Source organism: Equus asinus, chromosome X, assembly GCF_041296235.1.
Source record: "Equus asinus isolate D_3611 breed Donkey chromosome X, EquAss-T2T_v2, whole genome shotgun sequence".
Lineage (NCBI taxonomy): Eukaryota > Metazoa > Chordata > Mammalia > Perissodactyla > Equidae > Equus > Equus asinus.
In genome coordinates this window covers 5,705,407-5,725,264 of record NC_091820.1, presented here as the reverse complement: position 1 = coordinate 5,725,264, position 19,858 = coordinate 5,705,407, and the positions used below count along the sequence as shown (strand labels likewise).

General features: G+C 41.0%; 1 protein-coding gene across 2 annotated transcripts in view; it reads left to right on the top strand.

Moving 5' to 3' along the window:
• Window positions 1-19,858, top strand: part of ANOS1 (anosmin 1) — a 177,701-nt gene that overhangs the window by 26,739 nt on the left and 131,104 nt on the right. For both annotated transcript variants that reach the window (XM_070502495.1, XM_044768171.2), the window contains exon 2: window positions 6,066-6,113. In XM_070502495.1, coding sequence (XP_070358596.1) covers window positions 6,066-6,113 — 48 coding nt within the window. The remainder of the gene's footprint in view (window positions 1-6,065; window positions 6,114-19,858) is intronic.

Genomic DNA, 19,858 nt, shown 5'->3' with positions numbered 1-19,858 from the left:
ACCCTCTGCTCCGGCACATGCACAGCCTCCCTCACTATCAACACCCCCCACCAGGGGGTACATTTGTTACAGTTGATGACCCTACATTGACAGGTCATTATCACTCAGAGTCCGTAGTTTACATTAGAGTTTGCTGTTGGTGGTGCCCATTCTATGGTTTGGACAAATGTATAGTCGCAGGTATCCATCATTACTGTATGGTCCAGAGTATTTTCACTGCTCTAAAAATCCTCTGTGCTCCATCTATTCATCCCCTCACCCCTGCCCCAGCAACCACTGATCTTTTTAATGTCTTCCTCGTTTTGCCTTTTCCAAAATGTCATAGAGTTGGAATCACACAGTATGTAGCCTTTTCAGATTAGCTTCTTTCAATATGCATTGAAAGTTCCTGAGAAATATTTTGCATGAAGTATACTGTTGAGATGATCACTAGCAGAGATTCATTTTAAAAAATATTTCAAGCCATGGAAATGCCCCATGTTAATTTTATTCTTTTAAACTCTTTTAGCTGCTGTTGAATACGTGAGAAACTTTCAAGTATATTGACGATAGGAATGAACATCTTTATAATAATAAATGAAAGCAGTTATGTTACTCCATGGTTCCAAAATAATAGGAACATATTTTGGGTTCAAATGAATTCCTAAATGTTAATCCATGCCTTCATTTTTAAAAACTTATATTTAACATGAAAACACAATCATCAGTTGAGTCACGGCCAGTTATTTGCAGTTCAGAAGTTGATTGGAAAGGTGAGGTCTCTCGGGTTTTCCGGGATGGTTTCAGTTCACACTGTTCTGTCCTGCTGTGGGACAATAGTCCGGTGTTATCTTTCCGAAACTGCACACTGATTAGTCTGTTCCACACTTACACCTGGTTATGTTAAAGAAAAGTATGCAGGATCTGTTTTAATTGTCCTTTTTTTCAAATGGTTGTATCTAGATAACTAGTTTTCATTTATCTTTATCCTTCCCTTGTGGGTTGTCTTTGAGTGAATGAAGTGTTTTCTTTACTTGAAGCTTTTGAAGAATTATTTTTCTTTAAGAGAAAAATCAAAAGGCTGGAAATGGAGAGACTTTGAAAATGTCATTGAAATAATGTCTGGGCACAGTTGATTGAACTTATATAAACTCTTTGAAAGTCGGATTCACTAGCATTCATGTTTGATCTAGTTAAACCAATAAAATACAGGATGTAATCTTTATATAATTACAAAAGTCCCGCTGTCTGATCCTACCTCGAGGTTACAATGATGCTTCTAGAGGTAAACGTCTTTCTTGCCTAATGTGCTGTGACTCTATTTTGCTGGCTTTAAGCCAGAACAAGACTTTATTGCAAGTACTGTATTTTATTTTTGTTGTCAAGTGACTTAACTGGTGAAGCCTATTGTAATCTGACTAAGAACTTCCCCCCAGGGCAGGATGTTGAAATATACTGGATTCTTTTATTTTCCATTGCTCTTCTGCTCAAAGAGCATTCCAGGTGAGCAACAGAGGTGGATGGTGCAGGGCACGTGCACACCTGGCCTCAACACAGTGGCCGGAGTTAATCGGGGCTTTACCGACATCCTTGGTGCCATTAGACAGGGTTCTTAGAAGTTCTTTGTAGAGACAAATAGTATGGCAAACTCCGACTGATAAAGGCAGAAGCACAGAGCAGCTGCAGAACCTTGACGTGGGGGGAATGGTTTTAAGAAAAACAGGAAATCCAAAACTCGAAAAGGAAATAGAGACACATTTTGGATGAAACATAAATGTGTGTGTGTGTGTGTGTGTGTGTGTGTGTGTGTATGTAGAAAATTTCTGCATGGAGAAAACTCCATGAATAAATTCAGAAGACAAATGATGCACTGGAAAATTTTTATAATACCTGTTACAGAAAAATGATTATTAAATCTAATTGGTATTAATAGCTGCTACAATTGATAAGAAAAAAGTAAACAATCCAAATAGAAGTGGTAAAATGCACAGACAATTCGCAGTCAAGGAAATACAAATGGCCAAAGGAAATTAAAGCAAAAATCAGACCATCGCCCACTCACCATATTGGCACAAGGTGGAAGACTGCTCCCTCCCAGGGAAGAAAATGTGGTGGTCTCCCCCGTCTGAGCCTCGCTAATAAGCTCGCACTGGTCAGTGTAGGATGGAGGATGAGCACTACGTATATATAAGAGCTGAGAGATTGTAAATCCAGGATTACTCCCCGGCTCCTGAAAACAATAATGATGACAAACAACAAAATAGCGTCAATATTAACAATGGCCTTTTTTTCTGACATCTGACTCTGTGCCAAACATTTTGCTAAATACTTTACGTGGATTATCTTTTTAATCTTCCCAAGCATCCGATGACATACTATCTTCAGGAATAAAAAAAATCGTTAACATAATAATCTTTCAGGCTTGCTTGCTATTGCCCCAAATATTTCTTTCTGACAGAGCTTTGATTAGTGGAAAATTTTGCTTAAAATGTAGGTGCGTTGGTTGAAGAAGCACATTGATATTAATTCCCAATGAAATGTAAGCAGCAGATAGGCTCTGTGCTGTTGGCTTTCTTCTCAGTTTGATGGCTGTGGGAGCTGTGGGATCAAACTGGGAGCCAATTAGACGAGTGTTGAGTTTCATCATGGGCGGGGCAGGAGCGTTTGCATTTGCTGAGCAGCTGAAAGCAATCCTTGCTGGGTTCTTGGTGTTTTTGTTGTTGAGGATTGGCCATTTTACCTAAAGTCAGAGAGAACAGAAGGAAGCTAATCAGGTATGCCATGGACAGAAGTTGTCACAGCTCTAACTCTCCATTTTTTTAAGCCTCTGACATTTATTAAATAAAAAATTTATTTCCGGCAAAATGTCCAAATCCACTGTAATCTTTCTACCTCTTTACCCAATCTCCTCTCCTATTCTCTGCTCTAACCCACCCATCTGATCTGCTGCTTCCTGAATGTAATGATGTGCAGGACCGTCCCGACCGATCCTTACCTTTCTTTCCAAGACTTTAAATCTGGAGATGCCTTAGAACCCACTGCCAGTATCACCCTGGGTCTAACCACAGCATTACTCCTTGTGATGTTCGCAGTTAAGTTTACCACTGGCTTCTTGACTGTGGATGTTTATTTGGCTTCTATGACTCTCAGTTTCTGAAGTGTAAAAATGGGCAAATGCAGCTCGTGTCGTCATCCGAGATGACTCTGTGGGGCGAATATGCCAAACACCAAAGCAAGTGCCTGCCACGTAGATGTGGTCAAGAGTATAATAATGATAATATTTATCGATGATAATTGTGTGAAAGGCACATTACCCCATTAGTGATGTTTTTGTCAACCACTAATCTGGGGCAGGCAGCAGTTGCCGTGCCTACTTTTTTGGCCCCAGTCACGCTCGCATGGCCTTTGACGGATGCCATCTTTGTGAGTGCTGGGAGCTGGTCCAGCTGCTAGTGTGAGACACTCAAGCAAAGAGGAAACAGGAAGCCCTGTCTCCTGGACCTCACTCTAGCTGTGGAGCTAAGAGGTGGATAAAAGAAAATATATACCACGGCAGGAGAGAGTACGATACATCTCTCAAGAGCAGTAGAGCAAATGCAGCGGCAGTTAAGGGTCCCCTTATCTCCTCCAGAGGTCCTTCCCAACTGTCTGGGAAAAGAAAGATCTGGAAGGGAAGGAGGTGGGAGCTGGGCCCATGTCAAGGTTCCTACCACAAGGTTCCCACCCTCTGACATGACTCAAGGAGGCTGAAGGTCCTCAGACCATGACCCTGGTGAAAAAGATCTCCCAGAACTGGCCTTGACCCAGTCCGTAAGATCGGAGTCCATTCACTTCAGCCCTGAGTCTCTTTAGAAGGTACTTCACCACTTTCCATCCTTGGGTAATGAGCCTGGAGCACTCGAGTTGAGGCCAGGGTGTGCTCTGACAGATGTGGTCCTTGGGAGTCCCTGCAGGAGCCAACCCTGCCCAGGGCAGGTGGGAAAGGCCCTTCCTGGGCAACTTGGTGAGGGTGGCTCTCACTTAGGAGTTCTCCAAAGCTGCCCTGGACCCTGCTCTCAGCTTTTCCATAGTGTGCTTCTCAGTGTCTGGCCCCTGCTTTTTGCAGTTGTCACCCTGTTTATGACTGCACCTCAGTCTGCCTGACCCCGGGTGAACTTTTAGTTTGTCACCAAGCCAAGGGCTCCTTTTATGAGGGCACACACAATGCCCTCTCTCTTGCACCCTTTCTCTTAACACCTCGTTTCCAGTAATTAACCATGTCCACTATTGGTCCAGCTTTGACTCGTACTCAATAATTATTTCTCTGATGTCAACCCTGCCAAAAATCATACTTAACCTCATCCCAGGCTATTCATATACTTTCCCAGCTTCAGTCCTCGCTTGTCTGGCCAACGAACATTGATATGTAGACAGAGATGAGGGCCCCCTGAGGAAGCATGGGGCTCACAAGGGGGATGAGTAGGTTGATACCAGATTAGCTAAAATTGTACGTATGTGTAGCAATTTTGGGGAGTAAAGGCTGCAAAGGAGAGTTAGGACCATATCACAGATTTAATAGTTAAAGCTTTACCATGGGACTGAGGTCTTTTAGCCCGATGACGTCCAAATAGAAGAGGAAAATTTCTAATTCTATACAGTTGGGAATTATTCAGTGGTTTTGGGAATCCTATATTATCAAGATATATTTTTGGGAATAGGATATATTAATATATATTATTGGGAGTGGAAGAGCAAAATGTGGTATATACGTACAATGGAATTTGACAACAAAAAAGTGAAATACTGATCTTTGTGACAATATAGATGAAGCAAAAATCCTGCACCATTTAGGTATAATGTAAAACATGAAATGGAAGAAGCTAGACACAGAAGACCACATATCGTGTGATCCCGTTTATATGGCGTGTCCAGAACAGGTGAATCTACGGAGAAAGAAATTAGATTAGTGGTTGCCTGGGCCTCGGGGGAGGAGAAACGGGGAGTAGCTTCTAGTGGGCACAGGTTTCTCTCTGGGCTGATGAAAATGTTCAAAAATTAGTGGTGATGGCTGCACAGCCCTGTGAATGTACTAAAAACCATTGGATTGTACACTTTAAATGAGTGATTTTTATGTATGTGAATTATGTATCAGTAAACTTGTTATAAAATATTTTTAAAAAGATATGTTAGTTCAGTTTTCTTTCCTCTCAACTGCAAACATAATACTATTCTCTCCATACCGATGTTCTTAAAACCAACAGTGTAGAAGTTCAAACGTAGGAAATGAGCTGCTTTATTTCATATCTCATCCTTGAACTTCAGAGAACTGGAGGCTGTAGCTTCTTAATTATTGGCTGATGGTTTCTACCCCAGCCTAGCACAATATGACATAAAATATCACAACCAAAGGGAAAACCATGACCTAAGTTTTAGTCTTTCGAAGGAGAAGTTTCAAGCAGAAATTTGAATGCTAAGGATAATCTATCATAGTCCTAACGTTGGTTGTGCATAGAGTGAATGCCAAGCCATGCTGAGTGGTTTATGGATATTGTTTCCTTTAGTCATCCCAGTGCCCTCATGCATGAGATTTTGTCGTTTTGCTTTACAGATGGATAAACTGAGGCACAGAGATAGTCTCTTGTCCATAGTCACATGTCCAGTAAAAGGAAAAGAAAAGGCTTTTGCCATGGGATCTGACTTCCAAGCTAAACTCTTATTACTGTGAATTGATTGAGATCAAAAAGCCTGAAGGCTGCCCAGCTTGTAAATTTACCAAAACTGGTTACTACGGAAGAAGCATGTAGTGTTCCTTTTCCTGCTGGCCTGTACTTCAGTGCTCACACACCAGGAGAGATGGCTCAGACATGCTTCCTTTTCGACAGCTAGAGACGTTTATTATTTTATGTGTATTTATGTCATGAAGTCAAGGACAAAATAGGATTTACATTAGAAACATATTTTCTATCTTAGGAAGAGAAACATATCAGGATGGTGAAATTGGTCTTTTGTTAATGCAAGTATTTAAAAATTATATTCACACGCACATGTATATGTAGTTTTCGTTTAGAAAGTTATTTAATGCATCAATATATCTTTTCTTTTTGCAGAACAATGGTTCCCTGGTTTGGTGTCAGAATCACAAGCAATGTTCTAAGGTACGTTCCCTACTATTGTGTCAGTATTTTTAAAAACTTAATTTTGGAATAATTTTAGAGTCACAGGAAGTTGCAGAGATAGTACAGAGAAATCACAGGTACTCTTCGCCCACTTCCCACCAGTGGGTACACTTTATGTATTTGTAGGTCAAAAGCAGAAAGTTGACATTTGTACGGTGTGTCTAGTTCTGTGAGGTTTGATGACGTGTGGATTCAGTTAGTGCAGCCGCCACTGAAGTCAAGATACATGTATTAAAATTCTGTATACTACATTATTTCTCTCTTTATTCTGTAGTTTTTTTACTAAAAAAAATTTTTATGGAGAAAGCATCTTCCGGTTAGACCAGAAGATTTAATGCATTCTGCTTACCCCTAAGTTATTTTGTATGTAGTTTTGTTTGTATGTTGGAATTGCTGGTTAAATTGATTTGATTCTTCAAATAAGCAGTCTCTTTTCTATTCTTGAGTCTTTCTTGCTCCCTGCACATTCTCTAAAGTTGTCGTTATACTCATTCATATGTTTAATAGCTTAAATTCTTACCTCAGTCCCAAAACATCAGAACCTTTAAAATAGATACATGTGATGGTACTTGAGCTCCAGTCTGGAAATGGAAGGAGGTTTTATATTCAGATTATATAAATGAATAAAGCTTCAACTTGCTAAAAATATTGGCGTACCTTTGGGATCGTAATAGTGTTTGATGAGATTTATTTCATGGACATTACTATTAGACCTAAAATTGAAGCATTCCTTTATTTTATAACCAAATTTCATGTGAGCAATACGCAATAATACTGAAATAGCATATTTATGAAGATCGTTATTATTTTGAAGGGTCTTTCAAACACATTATCTCAAAGAAAATGATTGTAGAATAATATTCCCAAACCCAAAAGCTTATTGTAATGATACATTCCTACATTTGTGCACGCATTGTCATCTAATACACATGAATGCTATTACAAATAGAGCAGAATTATTATGTGAATGTGAAATAATTTGGAGAAAAAAAGCTTTGCTTATCTCTGACTCTAGATCCTGGGCAGAAATGAAATGTCTGGTTTATGATAATTTTACTCGTTTTGTATAATATCATAAGCATTTGCTTTGATAAGCCATTTTCTGGTATCTCTTATATTAATTGTTCTTCAACTGGAGTTTTGGGTAATTTTTTTGTGTCACCATTGCAGGAAAGATGCTGTCTCTCACTTTCTCTTTCTCTATATACATATATATATAGTCTGACTGGATTTTATAAGTGGTGTTTTTGTCCAGTTTTGTATAAATTGAGTATTACATAAATGATAATTTTTGTTTCAGTATTACTTCTCATTTAAGCACCCCCTTTCTCCTTATCCTATCAAGAAATTAATTCTTTTTTACACCTGAAATTTTAATGGAAGAGTTTCATTTGAACTGTTTAAAAAATATCCTAATTAAAGAAAATTGCAGCTCCAGGGAACAGATTGTCAAACCCTATATTGTAATTGAATGATCAAGGCTGACATGAGAGACTGAATTTCACAAGAGAAGAAATCAACTCCTTTTGCCCCAAAGCAGAAATGACTCAATAAGTCACAGCTAACTCCAGCAGAAACTCTGGAACCTTTCACAAGGCTGACAGGAATTTAAGGGTTGTCTTGAGTCCGAATCCTTGGGAACGCATCTTACGTGTTAATCAAAGTTGATCTCCTTTGGGTGTTATCACTGCTGGATACATTTGCAGATCATCGCAGTTGGCATTTCTTTTGAGACTCAGGAAGCACTATGTACGCTTTTCCTCTGAATCTTTAGGTGAGCCGTGGTCAAGTCGGGAACGCTGTCTCCCATGTTGTGCTGCATAGGCATCAGCAACTTGAAAAACCATTTTGAAGAAATATTGGGACCGAAGAGTAAAAAATATCAAAACCAAACCCAGAAGTAATGTTGATGATACACTTTTCTGAATATGTGTTAAAAGATAAGGTTGATATTTTATAGAAACCACACACTTTCTAATCATTTCTGGTTATCATCTGCAAAGGCTGTCCCCTTCAGAGTCCCTCCAGAATATGATCACTTCTTCCCGTCTAACTGCCCCCTCTGTCCAGTCTGCCATCCTCTCTTGCCTGGACGGACCCAGGAGCATCCCGTTGGGTGTCCCAGCTTGTATTCTTGTTCCACGTGGCTGCTGGAATGACCCTTTAAACGTATAAGTTGAATCACGCTGCTGTCTACCTTAAAACCTTTTGATATCTTCCCATCTCGCTCAGTCTGAAACGCTGATCCTGTCTTGTCTGCCTGTGCTCGCCCTCCAACTTTCTCCTTCTGCTCTTCCCCGTCAAGGCTGCTTTCCCTCCACCCGGATGCTCCTTCGGCAGAGAGTCACCTAGCCCACCCTTCTTCTCACTTGCGTCTCAGCACAAATGCCACCCTCTCAGCCTTGCCTTTCCGGATCACCCTTCGCCCATTTACCTGCTCCGTTGTCCATATCACACCCGACATGGCATTATACAGTTCATCCTTTGTTTGCTGGGAGTCTGTCTCCTTCAGCAGAGAGTAAACTCTCTGGGGCATCCGCTCTGTTCTCTTTCTTCGCTGTGCTGTCCTCAGAGTCTACAATGGTATTTGGCACAGAGTAGCTGCTCAGGTATTTGTGATGGATGAATGAGTGAATGAAGCCCATACATTACATTTTTTCCGCTCCAAAGTACATCATTACTGCATTACCTTTAGGAAAAAGTAATATAGCATCTATTTTGTACCTGTGTAACTTAGCGTGGTTGTTACTCGTTGGGGGATTCTGCGCCTTTTTTCTTTGGTGAATCCGGCATAGTGAAATCCGCCCTACGAACTCAAGGGTCTTCGGCAGCATTCCACTCCTGGATGGTATAGACTAGTGACGTATGGTCCTGCCGAAGTGGAAGCCAGTGGTTCTTAACCAGGGGCTATTTTGCTCCCAAGGGGACATTTGGTGGTGGCAGAAGACATTTTTGGTTGTCGCAGTTACTGGCATCTAGTGGGTGGAGGCCAGAGATGCTGATAAACAAGCTACAATGCACAGGGCAGCCCCCACAGCGAAGAGTTACCTGGTTCCAGATGTCAGTAGTGCTGAGGGTGAGAAACCCTGGTCTGTGCATTTTGGGAGTTATGAAAGAAGTTAAGAATATAGTCTTATTTTCAGCAGTTTTACCTTATTATATGAAAGAAAATAAACATATAATTTACTGAGCGTGTGGTTCGTGCCAACTGCCCTTTCAGGGGCTTGTTTTATGGAGGATTCCAGTTCTCCTCACATGCTCTCTAACGCGGGTGGGTGGATTGCTCTTTGCCTCTTAATCTCGTTTCTCCTCTTCTCCACTAACCCAAACCTAATTCCTCACCTAAACACATTGCCACCTAGAATTAAATATTTACATTCCCCCAAGTTCCCTTGCTGCTAAATATGGCCATCTCATTTTCTAGTCCATTATATGCGGGTGGTATTATTGTGAACGACTTTCGAGATGCAGCTTTATTCTTTGTTTTTGTTTTTGGTGAGGAAGATTGGCCCTGAGCTAACATCTGTTGCCAATCTTCCTCTTTTTGCTTGAGGAAGATTGTCCCTGAGCTAAGGTCTGTGCCAATCTTCCTCTATTTTTTATGTGGCATGCCACCACAGCATGGCTTGATGAGTGGTGTGTAAGTCCATGCCTGGGATCCGCACCTGTGAACCCCGGGCTGCTGAAGTGGAGCGCATGAACTTAACCACTATGCCACTGGGCCGGCCCCTCGAGACGCCTCATTAAAGGGAACTGATTTAGCTAGAAAATGCACTCATTTGCTCTTCCCCCTTTCTCTCCTCTGCTGCTTAGAATGCAGACCAATGGCAGAGGCTCCAGCAGCTATCTGGGGCCATGAGTTACCTTTGAGGATGGAGGCCAGCCTGACAATAGCTAATAAGAAATGTAGAAGGATTCTGGGTCTTTGATAGCACGGAGCCCCCGTAGCAGTCTTGAACTTCTCAAATTATTTGCGTGTAGGAGGCAGATAACTTTCTGTCTTGTCTAAGCCACCGTGCTTTTACATTTTTTTGTTCTCTGAGGATGGACTTGTGTGTCAGTGGGCCTAATCTTGACTTTGTAATTGGTATGACCATCTCCATTTTACAGAGGCTCAGGAACGTTGGGTGAACTTCTTACAATGTCACTCAACTAGCAAGTACTAGTAAATACAGGGATGGAATTTGAACTGAGTTCTGGTTAAAACAGAAGCCAATGGCTTTCTCATCGTACACCCCATTGTATTAGAGAACAATACAACAATTTTGGAAGATCTTTGCTCAGTTCAGCATTTGGTTCTTCCAGCGCTCTGGGCTTTTTCCTGAGTCACTCTTGTGGCTCCTGTGAATTGTACAAATTCCTGGCAAAACTGTGGCCCAGCTCTAGCGAGAGAGTCATTGTTCTCTTTCTTGCTTTCGTATCCCTGTCATCCAGTGGGCGGTCAGGAAGATGCAGTCTAAAGATGGCCCTCTCTGCTGGTTCAGCCTCGTTTAGGGATGCACAGTAAATGCCTGGAGAGATGGATTCCTTAGAAATTCCTCCATGAAGGTGGTTTTTCACACTGAGAGTGCGCTTAACTCAGAGGGACGTGGTTTGCTCTTGGGCACTCCAAATTAAACTGTTTGCAAAGTTGACATCTGAGCTAAGTCTCAGTCTAGGATGATTAGGGGCAAACATTTTAAATACACCAAATCTACTGAAAATGCTGCCTTTAGAATAACTTATTTTTAGTACTTCAATTTTAGTAGTAACTAAATAATAAGATCATCTATTCCTAATTAAGAAAGTAAACATGCTTTTGACATAAAAGAGAAAATATATTTTTCTGTTCTATCTAAATAATTTTTCTCATAAATTTTTATCTTAATTTTTTAGTCTAAGCCATCCTAAGTGCTTTTTGAAATATTACTGTGGTACCCTAAAAGATACTAATAAAATGCGCCCTATTTCCATTTTAATGGTACTTTTGAGTTAATTCTATTTTAACAATGTATATTTTTTAAGAACCTGTTTTAATCTTTCTCTTAAATAACAAATTACTCTATGCCAAATATAATGTAAATTTCCAAATTTTTCCCATATACCACAATGGGATGGCTGTTCAGGCCTTTCATTTATGTTTCTAGTTTAACATTCTCTTCAAATTCTTTTCTTCGATTCTCTTCTCTGATACCCCGACGCAAAATAAATTTCCTTTAAATAAATTTGCTTGTTCTAATAGAATTTGATTAACTCAATTCTAACAAATCCTCACTGAGCATCTGCTATGTCCCAGGCCCTAGTGATTGAGTAACACTGAAGCCCACTTGGTCTTTGCTCTCACTTTTTCCTTTTGGGCTTGCTGAGCACATCCCCAGCAGCTCTTCACCCCTTTTTCAAAATTTGTGCAATAGCCCTTGAGGGTCCCCCATATTGTAATGATGGCCGTAACACCCACCTTCTCCTTACCTCCCCTGCTAGAGTATTTGGACACTTTTAGGATCTGTCCCTACTTTTCTCTTTGTAGCCCATAAGGTCTCTGTGGCACTACTCAACTCTGCCGTGGTAGCATGCATTCAGTGACAGATAATACATAAACAAAGGAGTGTGTCTGTGCTCCAATAAAACTTTATTTATGGACACTGAGATTTGAATTTCATATTATTTTCACATGGCAAGAAATTTTCTTTTTTTCCCAACCATATAAAAATGGAAGAACAGGGACCGGCCTGGTGGGATAGTGGTTAAGTTTGCGTGTTCTGCTTTGGCAGCCCGGGGTTCATGGGTTCAGATCCTGGGCATGGACCTACACACTGCTCATCAAGCCATGCTGTGGTGGCGTCTCTCATACAAAATAGAGGATGATTGGCATGGATGTTAGCTCAGGGACAATCTTGGTCAAGCAAAAATAGAAAGATTGGCAACAAATGTTAGGTCAAGGCCAATCTTCCTCAACAACAACAAAAAAAGGAAGAACAATTCTTAACTCACCAGCTGTACAAAAACAGGTGGCAGGCGGGATCTGGCCATTTCCCCTAGTTTGCCAATCTCTCTTCTGTGCCATTGCATTCATGTATGCAAAACCAAACTGAAACAAAACAGTAAAATTGCATTCTTCTCTCAGTACAGAGATACATTTTGATGTACTCAAACTCAAAAATGGACAGTTTCTAAGGTCACTTATGGAACATTGTTGGTCATCTTGTGGGGGTTTGTTGAATGAATGAATGGTAAAGAATAGCAAGAAAACTTGAAATAAATCACAGTTAATTTTTGAAAATTCAGTGTTAAATTGTGACTATTAGAGCTGGTAAAAATTGTGAAAGACTTCAAAATGGGCAAAGTAAGAGATTCCTAGATGTCCCCTCTACTGCAGCTTTCTGGGTTGTCCCCATTGTTCATTGTCCTCATTGAGCTGTTTTCCTACTCAGGAAGTGGTAGAAAGCTGGTAATGATGCACATGATTCTTGATCATGGTTGTGTCCAGTGGGATGCAATTGCTGCTTACCCGTGAACAGACCATTCTGCATCTGTTTGTGAAGCCCTCCAGCATTCCTCATTGTGTGCGTCTTTATACTTCTTGGACTTCTCCTTTGAACCAAATGTAACATATTATTGGTATTGCATGAGTTGAATCAAATCTTTGACACATGTTCATTTTATATTTGCATGAGAGTCATGCATTTACTTTATAAAAGATTTATCCTTTAACATTTTGTTCAGTTGCCTTTCAAAACTTTGCTTCTAAGAGTGGACCTCTCTGGGTGACAGTTTGCCTCTCTGTGGGGAGCATGCATGCTCATCCTTCTCCTTGGGGTGTTATAAGTCACTCACTCAACTTCTGTTTCCCATTTGGTTTTGAGGATATGTATTAGGGCCCGATCTTGGTGCCTGGGCATGCTGCTTTGATCTCAGTGGGAGTTAGGTTCTTCTAAGGGCTCTAACACTAATTCTTAGTCATTTTCCAGGTTTATTCAGAACCAACTTTAGAGGTGAGGAAGATTGGTTTTGCTTGTATGAACATCTGGACGGCTTCATTGGACATCTGTGAAATTTATTGGATAAGGGTCAAACCTCTGAAACACAACCGAATGTGACTGTTGAAGGGTTTTGTTTTGTGTTAGATGCTTTCTGTGCTTTAGTGGTAATGACTGTAGATCCATCGAGCCCAAGGAAAACTGATCTTAAGGAGAAAAATGAAAACTCAGACACGTGGAAAGGCACTATGTCCAAATACCCAAGAACCAAAGGCAAACATCTTCTTTTGCTTCTTTGCAATTCTAATAAACAATGAATTGAAATGTCAGATGTTTTATATACTTTAAAACATTTAAAGCCTATTGTAATACTTGCTGATGTTCATACAATTTTCCCTGACTTTATATTATCAACTTCAAGGACAAAGTTGATGTCTATTGAGCATCTCTTGTCCAACATGTTGAGATAGTTGGGGAATTACCAATTATTTCATAGGCAAAGCCACCATTGACAGTGATTGTAAAGAGAAGCTGTAGGTTTGTACCACTGGAAGAGACAGCCTCTTGTAGAAAACTTCTCAAATGATATAATTAATTCCCTTTATTCTGGATACCAATGTTCTTATTTCCATAAATAAAGAGCATGACATTATTTCTCAGGAGAAAGTAAACAGGATGTGATGATCTGGGAAGGGAAGAGAGAAATATTCTATTATTTCCTTAAACCAGTGATGGAATTAAAATTTGTATGGAATGCATAGGAAAAGAAATTTTTATGTGTGTGCAAGTTTGGCAAGTGTTCTCTCGAAAAAGTGGTTTGTACATTCGATAGTACATTAGCACGGTTAATAAAAATTGTGAAACGCACATTTGTCAGACTATCCTATAACCTCATGCCTGTACATGGCATAATTCGAGTACCCCAAAGCCCACGATGTGCTTTTGTGCTTAGCAAGAGCTGAAGTCTCTCTTAAGGGAGACTCAAGCTCTGGAATTTCACAGTCTATATGCAGGTGAAAATCAAATGACCAGCAAGCTTGAGTTAGGGCTAGAAATCCGACATCATTCTCAAGTACTCTGTCCAGTGTCACTCTACAGGAACCTTCAAATGGATGTCATCTCTGTGTAAAGGCAGACATGAAAAAAAAAAAATAGAGAAAAGTGAGAATGTGAAACAGACGAAACCCCAAAGAACTTATAAACAGGGAAGCTACATAAACATCTGGTTTCAAAACCTCATTTCTTAAATGGTGAGGAGTGAGCGCTGAGATTTGTGAGAAACGGCTGAAGGCTGCCAGCAGGGTCCCTTCCAGCGATAATGCAGGTGGAACGGTGAGTTAATGATTTAAACAATTAGAGATTTGCTGCCCCCTTCCATCTGTCACAGCCTCCTGGAAGGCCAGCTCACAGTTCTAATTGGAGCCTCCAGCACTGATGGCAGCCTGAGCTGGTGTCATGATTTGCTTCTCCCCACACTGTCATTCTTATGGTAAGTGTTTTCTGCCCTCATGCTGGGAACTTTTATCAAACATATTAGTGCGCTTTGCGGTGATCATTAGTCTGCAGTAGCTGGAACATTCCAGGGTTTTTTAGCCTAGACACTAGCCTGTCTGTTGAAAGAACATGCAAGGTTTCTGCAAAGCTCGTAGCAAATCAATATTTAAGGAAAAAGACGGGTTCTTGTTTAGATTTAGATCCAACATGTGATGTATTAATAGCCCAATGTGTTTCTGGTTTTCCATATCAATTTTTACAAGTGTGAAAGACTTGCACCTGCTGTAAACTTCAAAGCAAAGACACGTGGAAGGGAAAAAGCACCTCTGCGCAGTTTTTATTCTCGCCCTTTCCTAATCTCTTACTATTAATTTCTCCTCCCATCTGATGAAAGAAGATGCAAGCAAAATCTCTTATTTGGTTCACAACTGAAGAAGGATTCCTGAGAGCTGGCTTCAGAAAGGGAAGCCATTTTGAACATATGAAAAGCATCTCAGTCAGGATGCATTACATGGTGATTATGGTCTGACAGATGTTTTGCAGTTGTAATGTATTCATCAGAAGGCACCCGGAGCATGGATGAGCGCCTATGGCTTGAAGATGTTGGGGTTGATCTGCCAACTAGCAAAGAGCACCAGTGCCGATTGAAGGTTGGGAACTGTGGTGGTTTAGAAAGGAGGCAGCGTGGATTTCACGAGCTGGGGAGGGCAGCATTTTGAGTACTGCATACGTGATCATGCTGTGTTGCCTCACCTTCCCCAAGGAGGGTCCCTGTCAGAGTATTCTTACTGGGGTGGAGTCTCTCACTGGGGTTTAGAGGGTCAGCGCTCGCTTCTCTGGGTTCGTAACTTGGGCTCTATCCTGTCGGTGATCCTTGACGTGAGGGTCAGGCGTAGTTGTTCCACCTAATCATACACACAAATTCCTCTTAGAAACAAACCTATAGTCTGCCTTGGAAACATTATTTCCCTATGCTTAGAAGAGAATCATTACAGGAAAATAAATCTAGGTTTGCATTTCAGCTCTTTTTTTACTAGTGGGGTGAAAAACACACTCTTGCTATCTAACTTGCCTGAAAGAAGGAATATAGGTTAGTTATTGCAGACTAAAATAATGTTCCTTTCTCAAGAGTTCTCGCCTTTTACCTATTTGATTCAGAAGAAACTTACCCTTGTAATCACATTCAGCTACCTTGGTATATTCATTTTGCAACTATTTTGGGTCAGAGAACTTTTTTGCAAGATTCATTACTCAAAGCATGATGTTCTTTGGGTGATGTGAAATGGGTGTGTGTGTGTGTGTGTGTGTGTAATGGTTAAGCTGAGCATTTGTTTTAAACTCTTTTTCAGCCTAAAATTATTGTAGCTGTGCTGTATGGGAGATTCCACTGAGGTTGTACCTTCTGTTTTCTTCTGGGTCGGAAGAGAAAACAATTTTTCCTGAGGAGGATCTTTGTCAAGTACTCCCTTTTCCTTTGATGCATGTCTAGGCAGAGGTTGTGGTATCTTTTTTTTCAGACAAATGTCCTCATTAGGCTCTTTAATTTTCACAGAGCTAACAACAGTTACCAGCTATGAAATGACAATGATGTGTCAACAAAGCCACTGCACTCCTGACATTTGCCAAGGAGGGCACTATCAAACTCCTTGTATCCTTGTGGTACGAAAGTCACCAGAGAGAAACCATATTTATACATGCCCAGTGGAGGCATTTTCCAGATGTTATAGAATCTATGCCTTGATTACAAGACTAAACTACGGACCTTTGCATCTCAAAGTCGTCCTTTAGCAAACGCCCTTTATTGAATCGCGTGTTGCTGTAATGCAACCTGTGTAATATTCTCAGAAACTGTCTCACAAACCCAGTCCTTGAGGCAACTCTGAGGAGCCCGCTCGGGACATTGGGCTGTTAGTCCGTGCCATCTTTAGGAGGAAGGACATTCATTCATTCAGGTCACAGTGTCAGTACTAATTATGCTTTCCCTGGAAACTGGTAGCTTTTTTAGTCTATGGATAGCGTAGATTTTGTAACCAATAGTGCTTTCCCCTTAGAATTGACTTTGAGAAAGCTGAAAGTTAAATAAAATAACCTATCTTAATAGGGGCACTGAGATTAATCACATGGATTTGGGGAACTAGCTTTTTCTCTGACTGCATGTATTTATTGTCCCAATTTTTATTTCCCTTTATCTCCTTTTATTCACTCACTTAAGATTTGTTTTATGGCTATATCATCTGGATCTTTGTAAATTCTTGAATCCCTTTAAGGCCATAGATAAGTCCATAAATCCATAAAGTGATAAATAACTAGATAAATCCATAAAATAATAAATAACTAGAAAGGTGCCCTACCGGCTGAAGCTTGCCCGCTGAGTGGTTTAGCTTCCTGAACTGTTTTATCCACAATTTCATGGTTGGCTCGGATGAAGTGACAAGACATCTGTATTCATACGCCACGTCTGTCAGCTGGGTAGTGATGGTTATGGCCTCATAACTTCATTGGAAAGGAGCGATGGTGGCCGCTTGTCAACTAGGTAATGGCTGTGACTGGGCAAAAGAAATAAGAAAATGCCATTTAAATTAGGAAAACAGGGCAGGCAGCATAAACGTGTTCTGATGGGAAATGAGGTGCGTGGAACAAAGGTGAAAAGCTTTTGTTTGTGTGCGCCATTCGGAGCCAAAGGGGTTTGGCCCTGTCTTCACAGATCTTAAGACTTAAATAGGAAAGGTCAAAGAATAGTCTTTAAAACTACACAATAAAGAAAGGACTTCTCTCAACTGGTCTTTTCAGAGCCGAGCTACCAGTGTGGGTGAGTTCATTTTCCATTGGTGTGGGGGGAGAAGTGACTTGAAGTGTGCACTTGGTAAAGATGTCTTTCTCTCTTTCTTTTTTCTTTTTTTCTTTCTCTGTATTACTATCAGGAGTAAGTGTTTATATTGATTTCTATGAAGAACCTTCTCCATCTGTCTTAGGTTATGGGAGTCCATATGGAAAATTTAAGCGTAGAGACAGATGCGGAGGAACTGGGTTTCAACTTTAACTACAATGGAAACTCCACTCAAGCGATAGAATGGGAATCGCGATGTGATTTTCATTGTACCAATAGCTCAGTTCATGTCAATGTGGATATTCATGTTTGAAGACTGGCTGGGGATAAGGCCGAGTGGAACCGGAGAAATTTGCTGGTCGTTAGGAAAATGGGATCACGTGGCATTGCCCTATTACAATATGCATTTTAATTCATCACAAGTGACTAATTCTGCATTCAATTCCGCATAAGCAACGCTGTTTACAAGAAGAACTGGAAGCCGCTGGGGCCCAGGATGGGCCTTGCACTGTGAAGCAAAGATCATTTTAAGAGTTCGGCCGCCTGCAGATGTGGCCGATTCAGCCTCTTGCAGACTTTTCTCCCGTGCGTTGTGCGTTGTGCGTTGATGGGAGCATTGTTGAGAGTCAAAGCGGCGCTGCCCGGCTCTTCCTCCGCCGCAGCTTGTCTCGGTTCTGCTTGCTGATGAAGGTGGGGCTTTTGATGGTCGCTCGGCTCCCAGTTCTCACAGCTGAAAGGTTGAACTTGGGCAGTTGCAGATGAATGAGCCGCGTTTCCCAAGAGAAACTGCACAATGGCTTCGGGGCTATGAAGCTGTGAAGATTCATGCTCTCGGTTTGGGAGTGTGTGTTCGGCAACTTTTCCTTGGGGAGGGAGGAGGGCATGCGAGTTTTGGCTTTTTACATCCCACTGTATGCACATTTTCCCTTTTTGTATGAGGAAATAATGCCTGCACTGAGGATAACCCTCCCCTCCTCCTAAATCCTTCCACAAAAAGATACTTACGAAGGCCGGCATTCTGAAGAACTAAATGCTTCTTTAACTTTGCTTTATCTGCTTCAGTGAGCACAGTGTACCAAGTCCGGGGAATTCACATTACGGCCGCGAACAGCGCTCCCTATTCTCCAGGGCTCTTTGGGCACAGAAATAATCCCTTCCTAGAATCTTTTGAGAAAGCAACTGAACTATGCAGGCTAATCAACTGTAAATCTTGGGCATCTCGAAAGTATTGCGTGAAGCGGCGTCAAAAAGTGTTCCGATCACCAAGAAGCCTGTTGCTCAGTATCTTTAAAGACTCTAGTTTCAAGAACCAGGGCAAATTTATTTGCTGTATTTTAACGCTCTGGAATGCTGTTCCCTTCTGCACCCATCCTCCACTTTTGTCCTATGCATCCTGTGTATGTTTATTTCGTTTCTTTGTCATTTTGAGACAAAAAGACAATGAAATTCCCTAGGACTTTTGTTTTCCAACTGGTAATGGAGAATATTATAAGTAGAAGTGAACTCTGACAGAATGTAAAATACGTACACTGGAGAGCTTTTCTGTGTTACTTCTAAATCATTTTCTGCCTAGTCCTGGTACAATATTTGGCAGGAAAAAATAATCTAGGTTGGGAGAGTCATATCTCCGTGCCTGAGTGGCAGCATGCTGAAATCTCTGACGTTATGATCTTAGCTGTCATTTTGCTGAGAGGCTGTGTCTTGACCAGGACTAAGGCAACACTAGTTTGCCAGCATTCTCCTTGGACTTGCAGGATAATGTTGATAGTGCATTTATAGCAGCACAAATTAAGCCCTAAGATACATAATATAGAGTTGAAGCTTCTCTTTCTGAATCACCAAACTCTAACAGAAATGGGACTATGGCATTTCCTCCCTGATATTTGAAAGGCAGAGGGAAGACTGCATTTTTGGCCAATGAAATGTCCCTTCTTCATCTGCCTCCTTCTTCCCGATTTTTTCTATCTATACATTCCTCCATCCACTGCAGTATTACTGTCCTGAGTTGCAGATTCAACTCCATGTGGGTCATTTCTGATTTATGGTCCTATAAAAACCCTCTAAGTTACTGTGTCCTAAGTGAAAAACAATACTTCTGCTGTTTGTGAGAGAGCTGGTGGTAGTATGGTGGAGAGAGTTTGGTCTTTAGGCTCTAGTGCTGAGAATGCGAACTACGAGCTCCATGACCTGGACCAAGTTGCTTATTTGCCCTCCCCAAACCTATCCATCTCCCTGGATTCTCAATATTAATTAGAAACATGAATATTCACTCAATCACCCAAGCTAAAACCCTCAAGATCCTCTTTAATGTTTCCTTTCCCTAACCTTTATATCCATCCTCCTGCGAAGTCCTTCAGATTCATCTCTCAAACTATTTTGCCATCCCCTGTGCTATAACTCAAGCATGTATTGTCCCTGAAATATACTAGTCCCTAGCCCCTAATTTT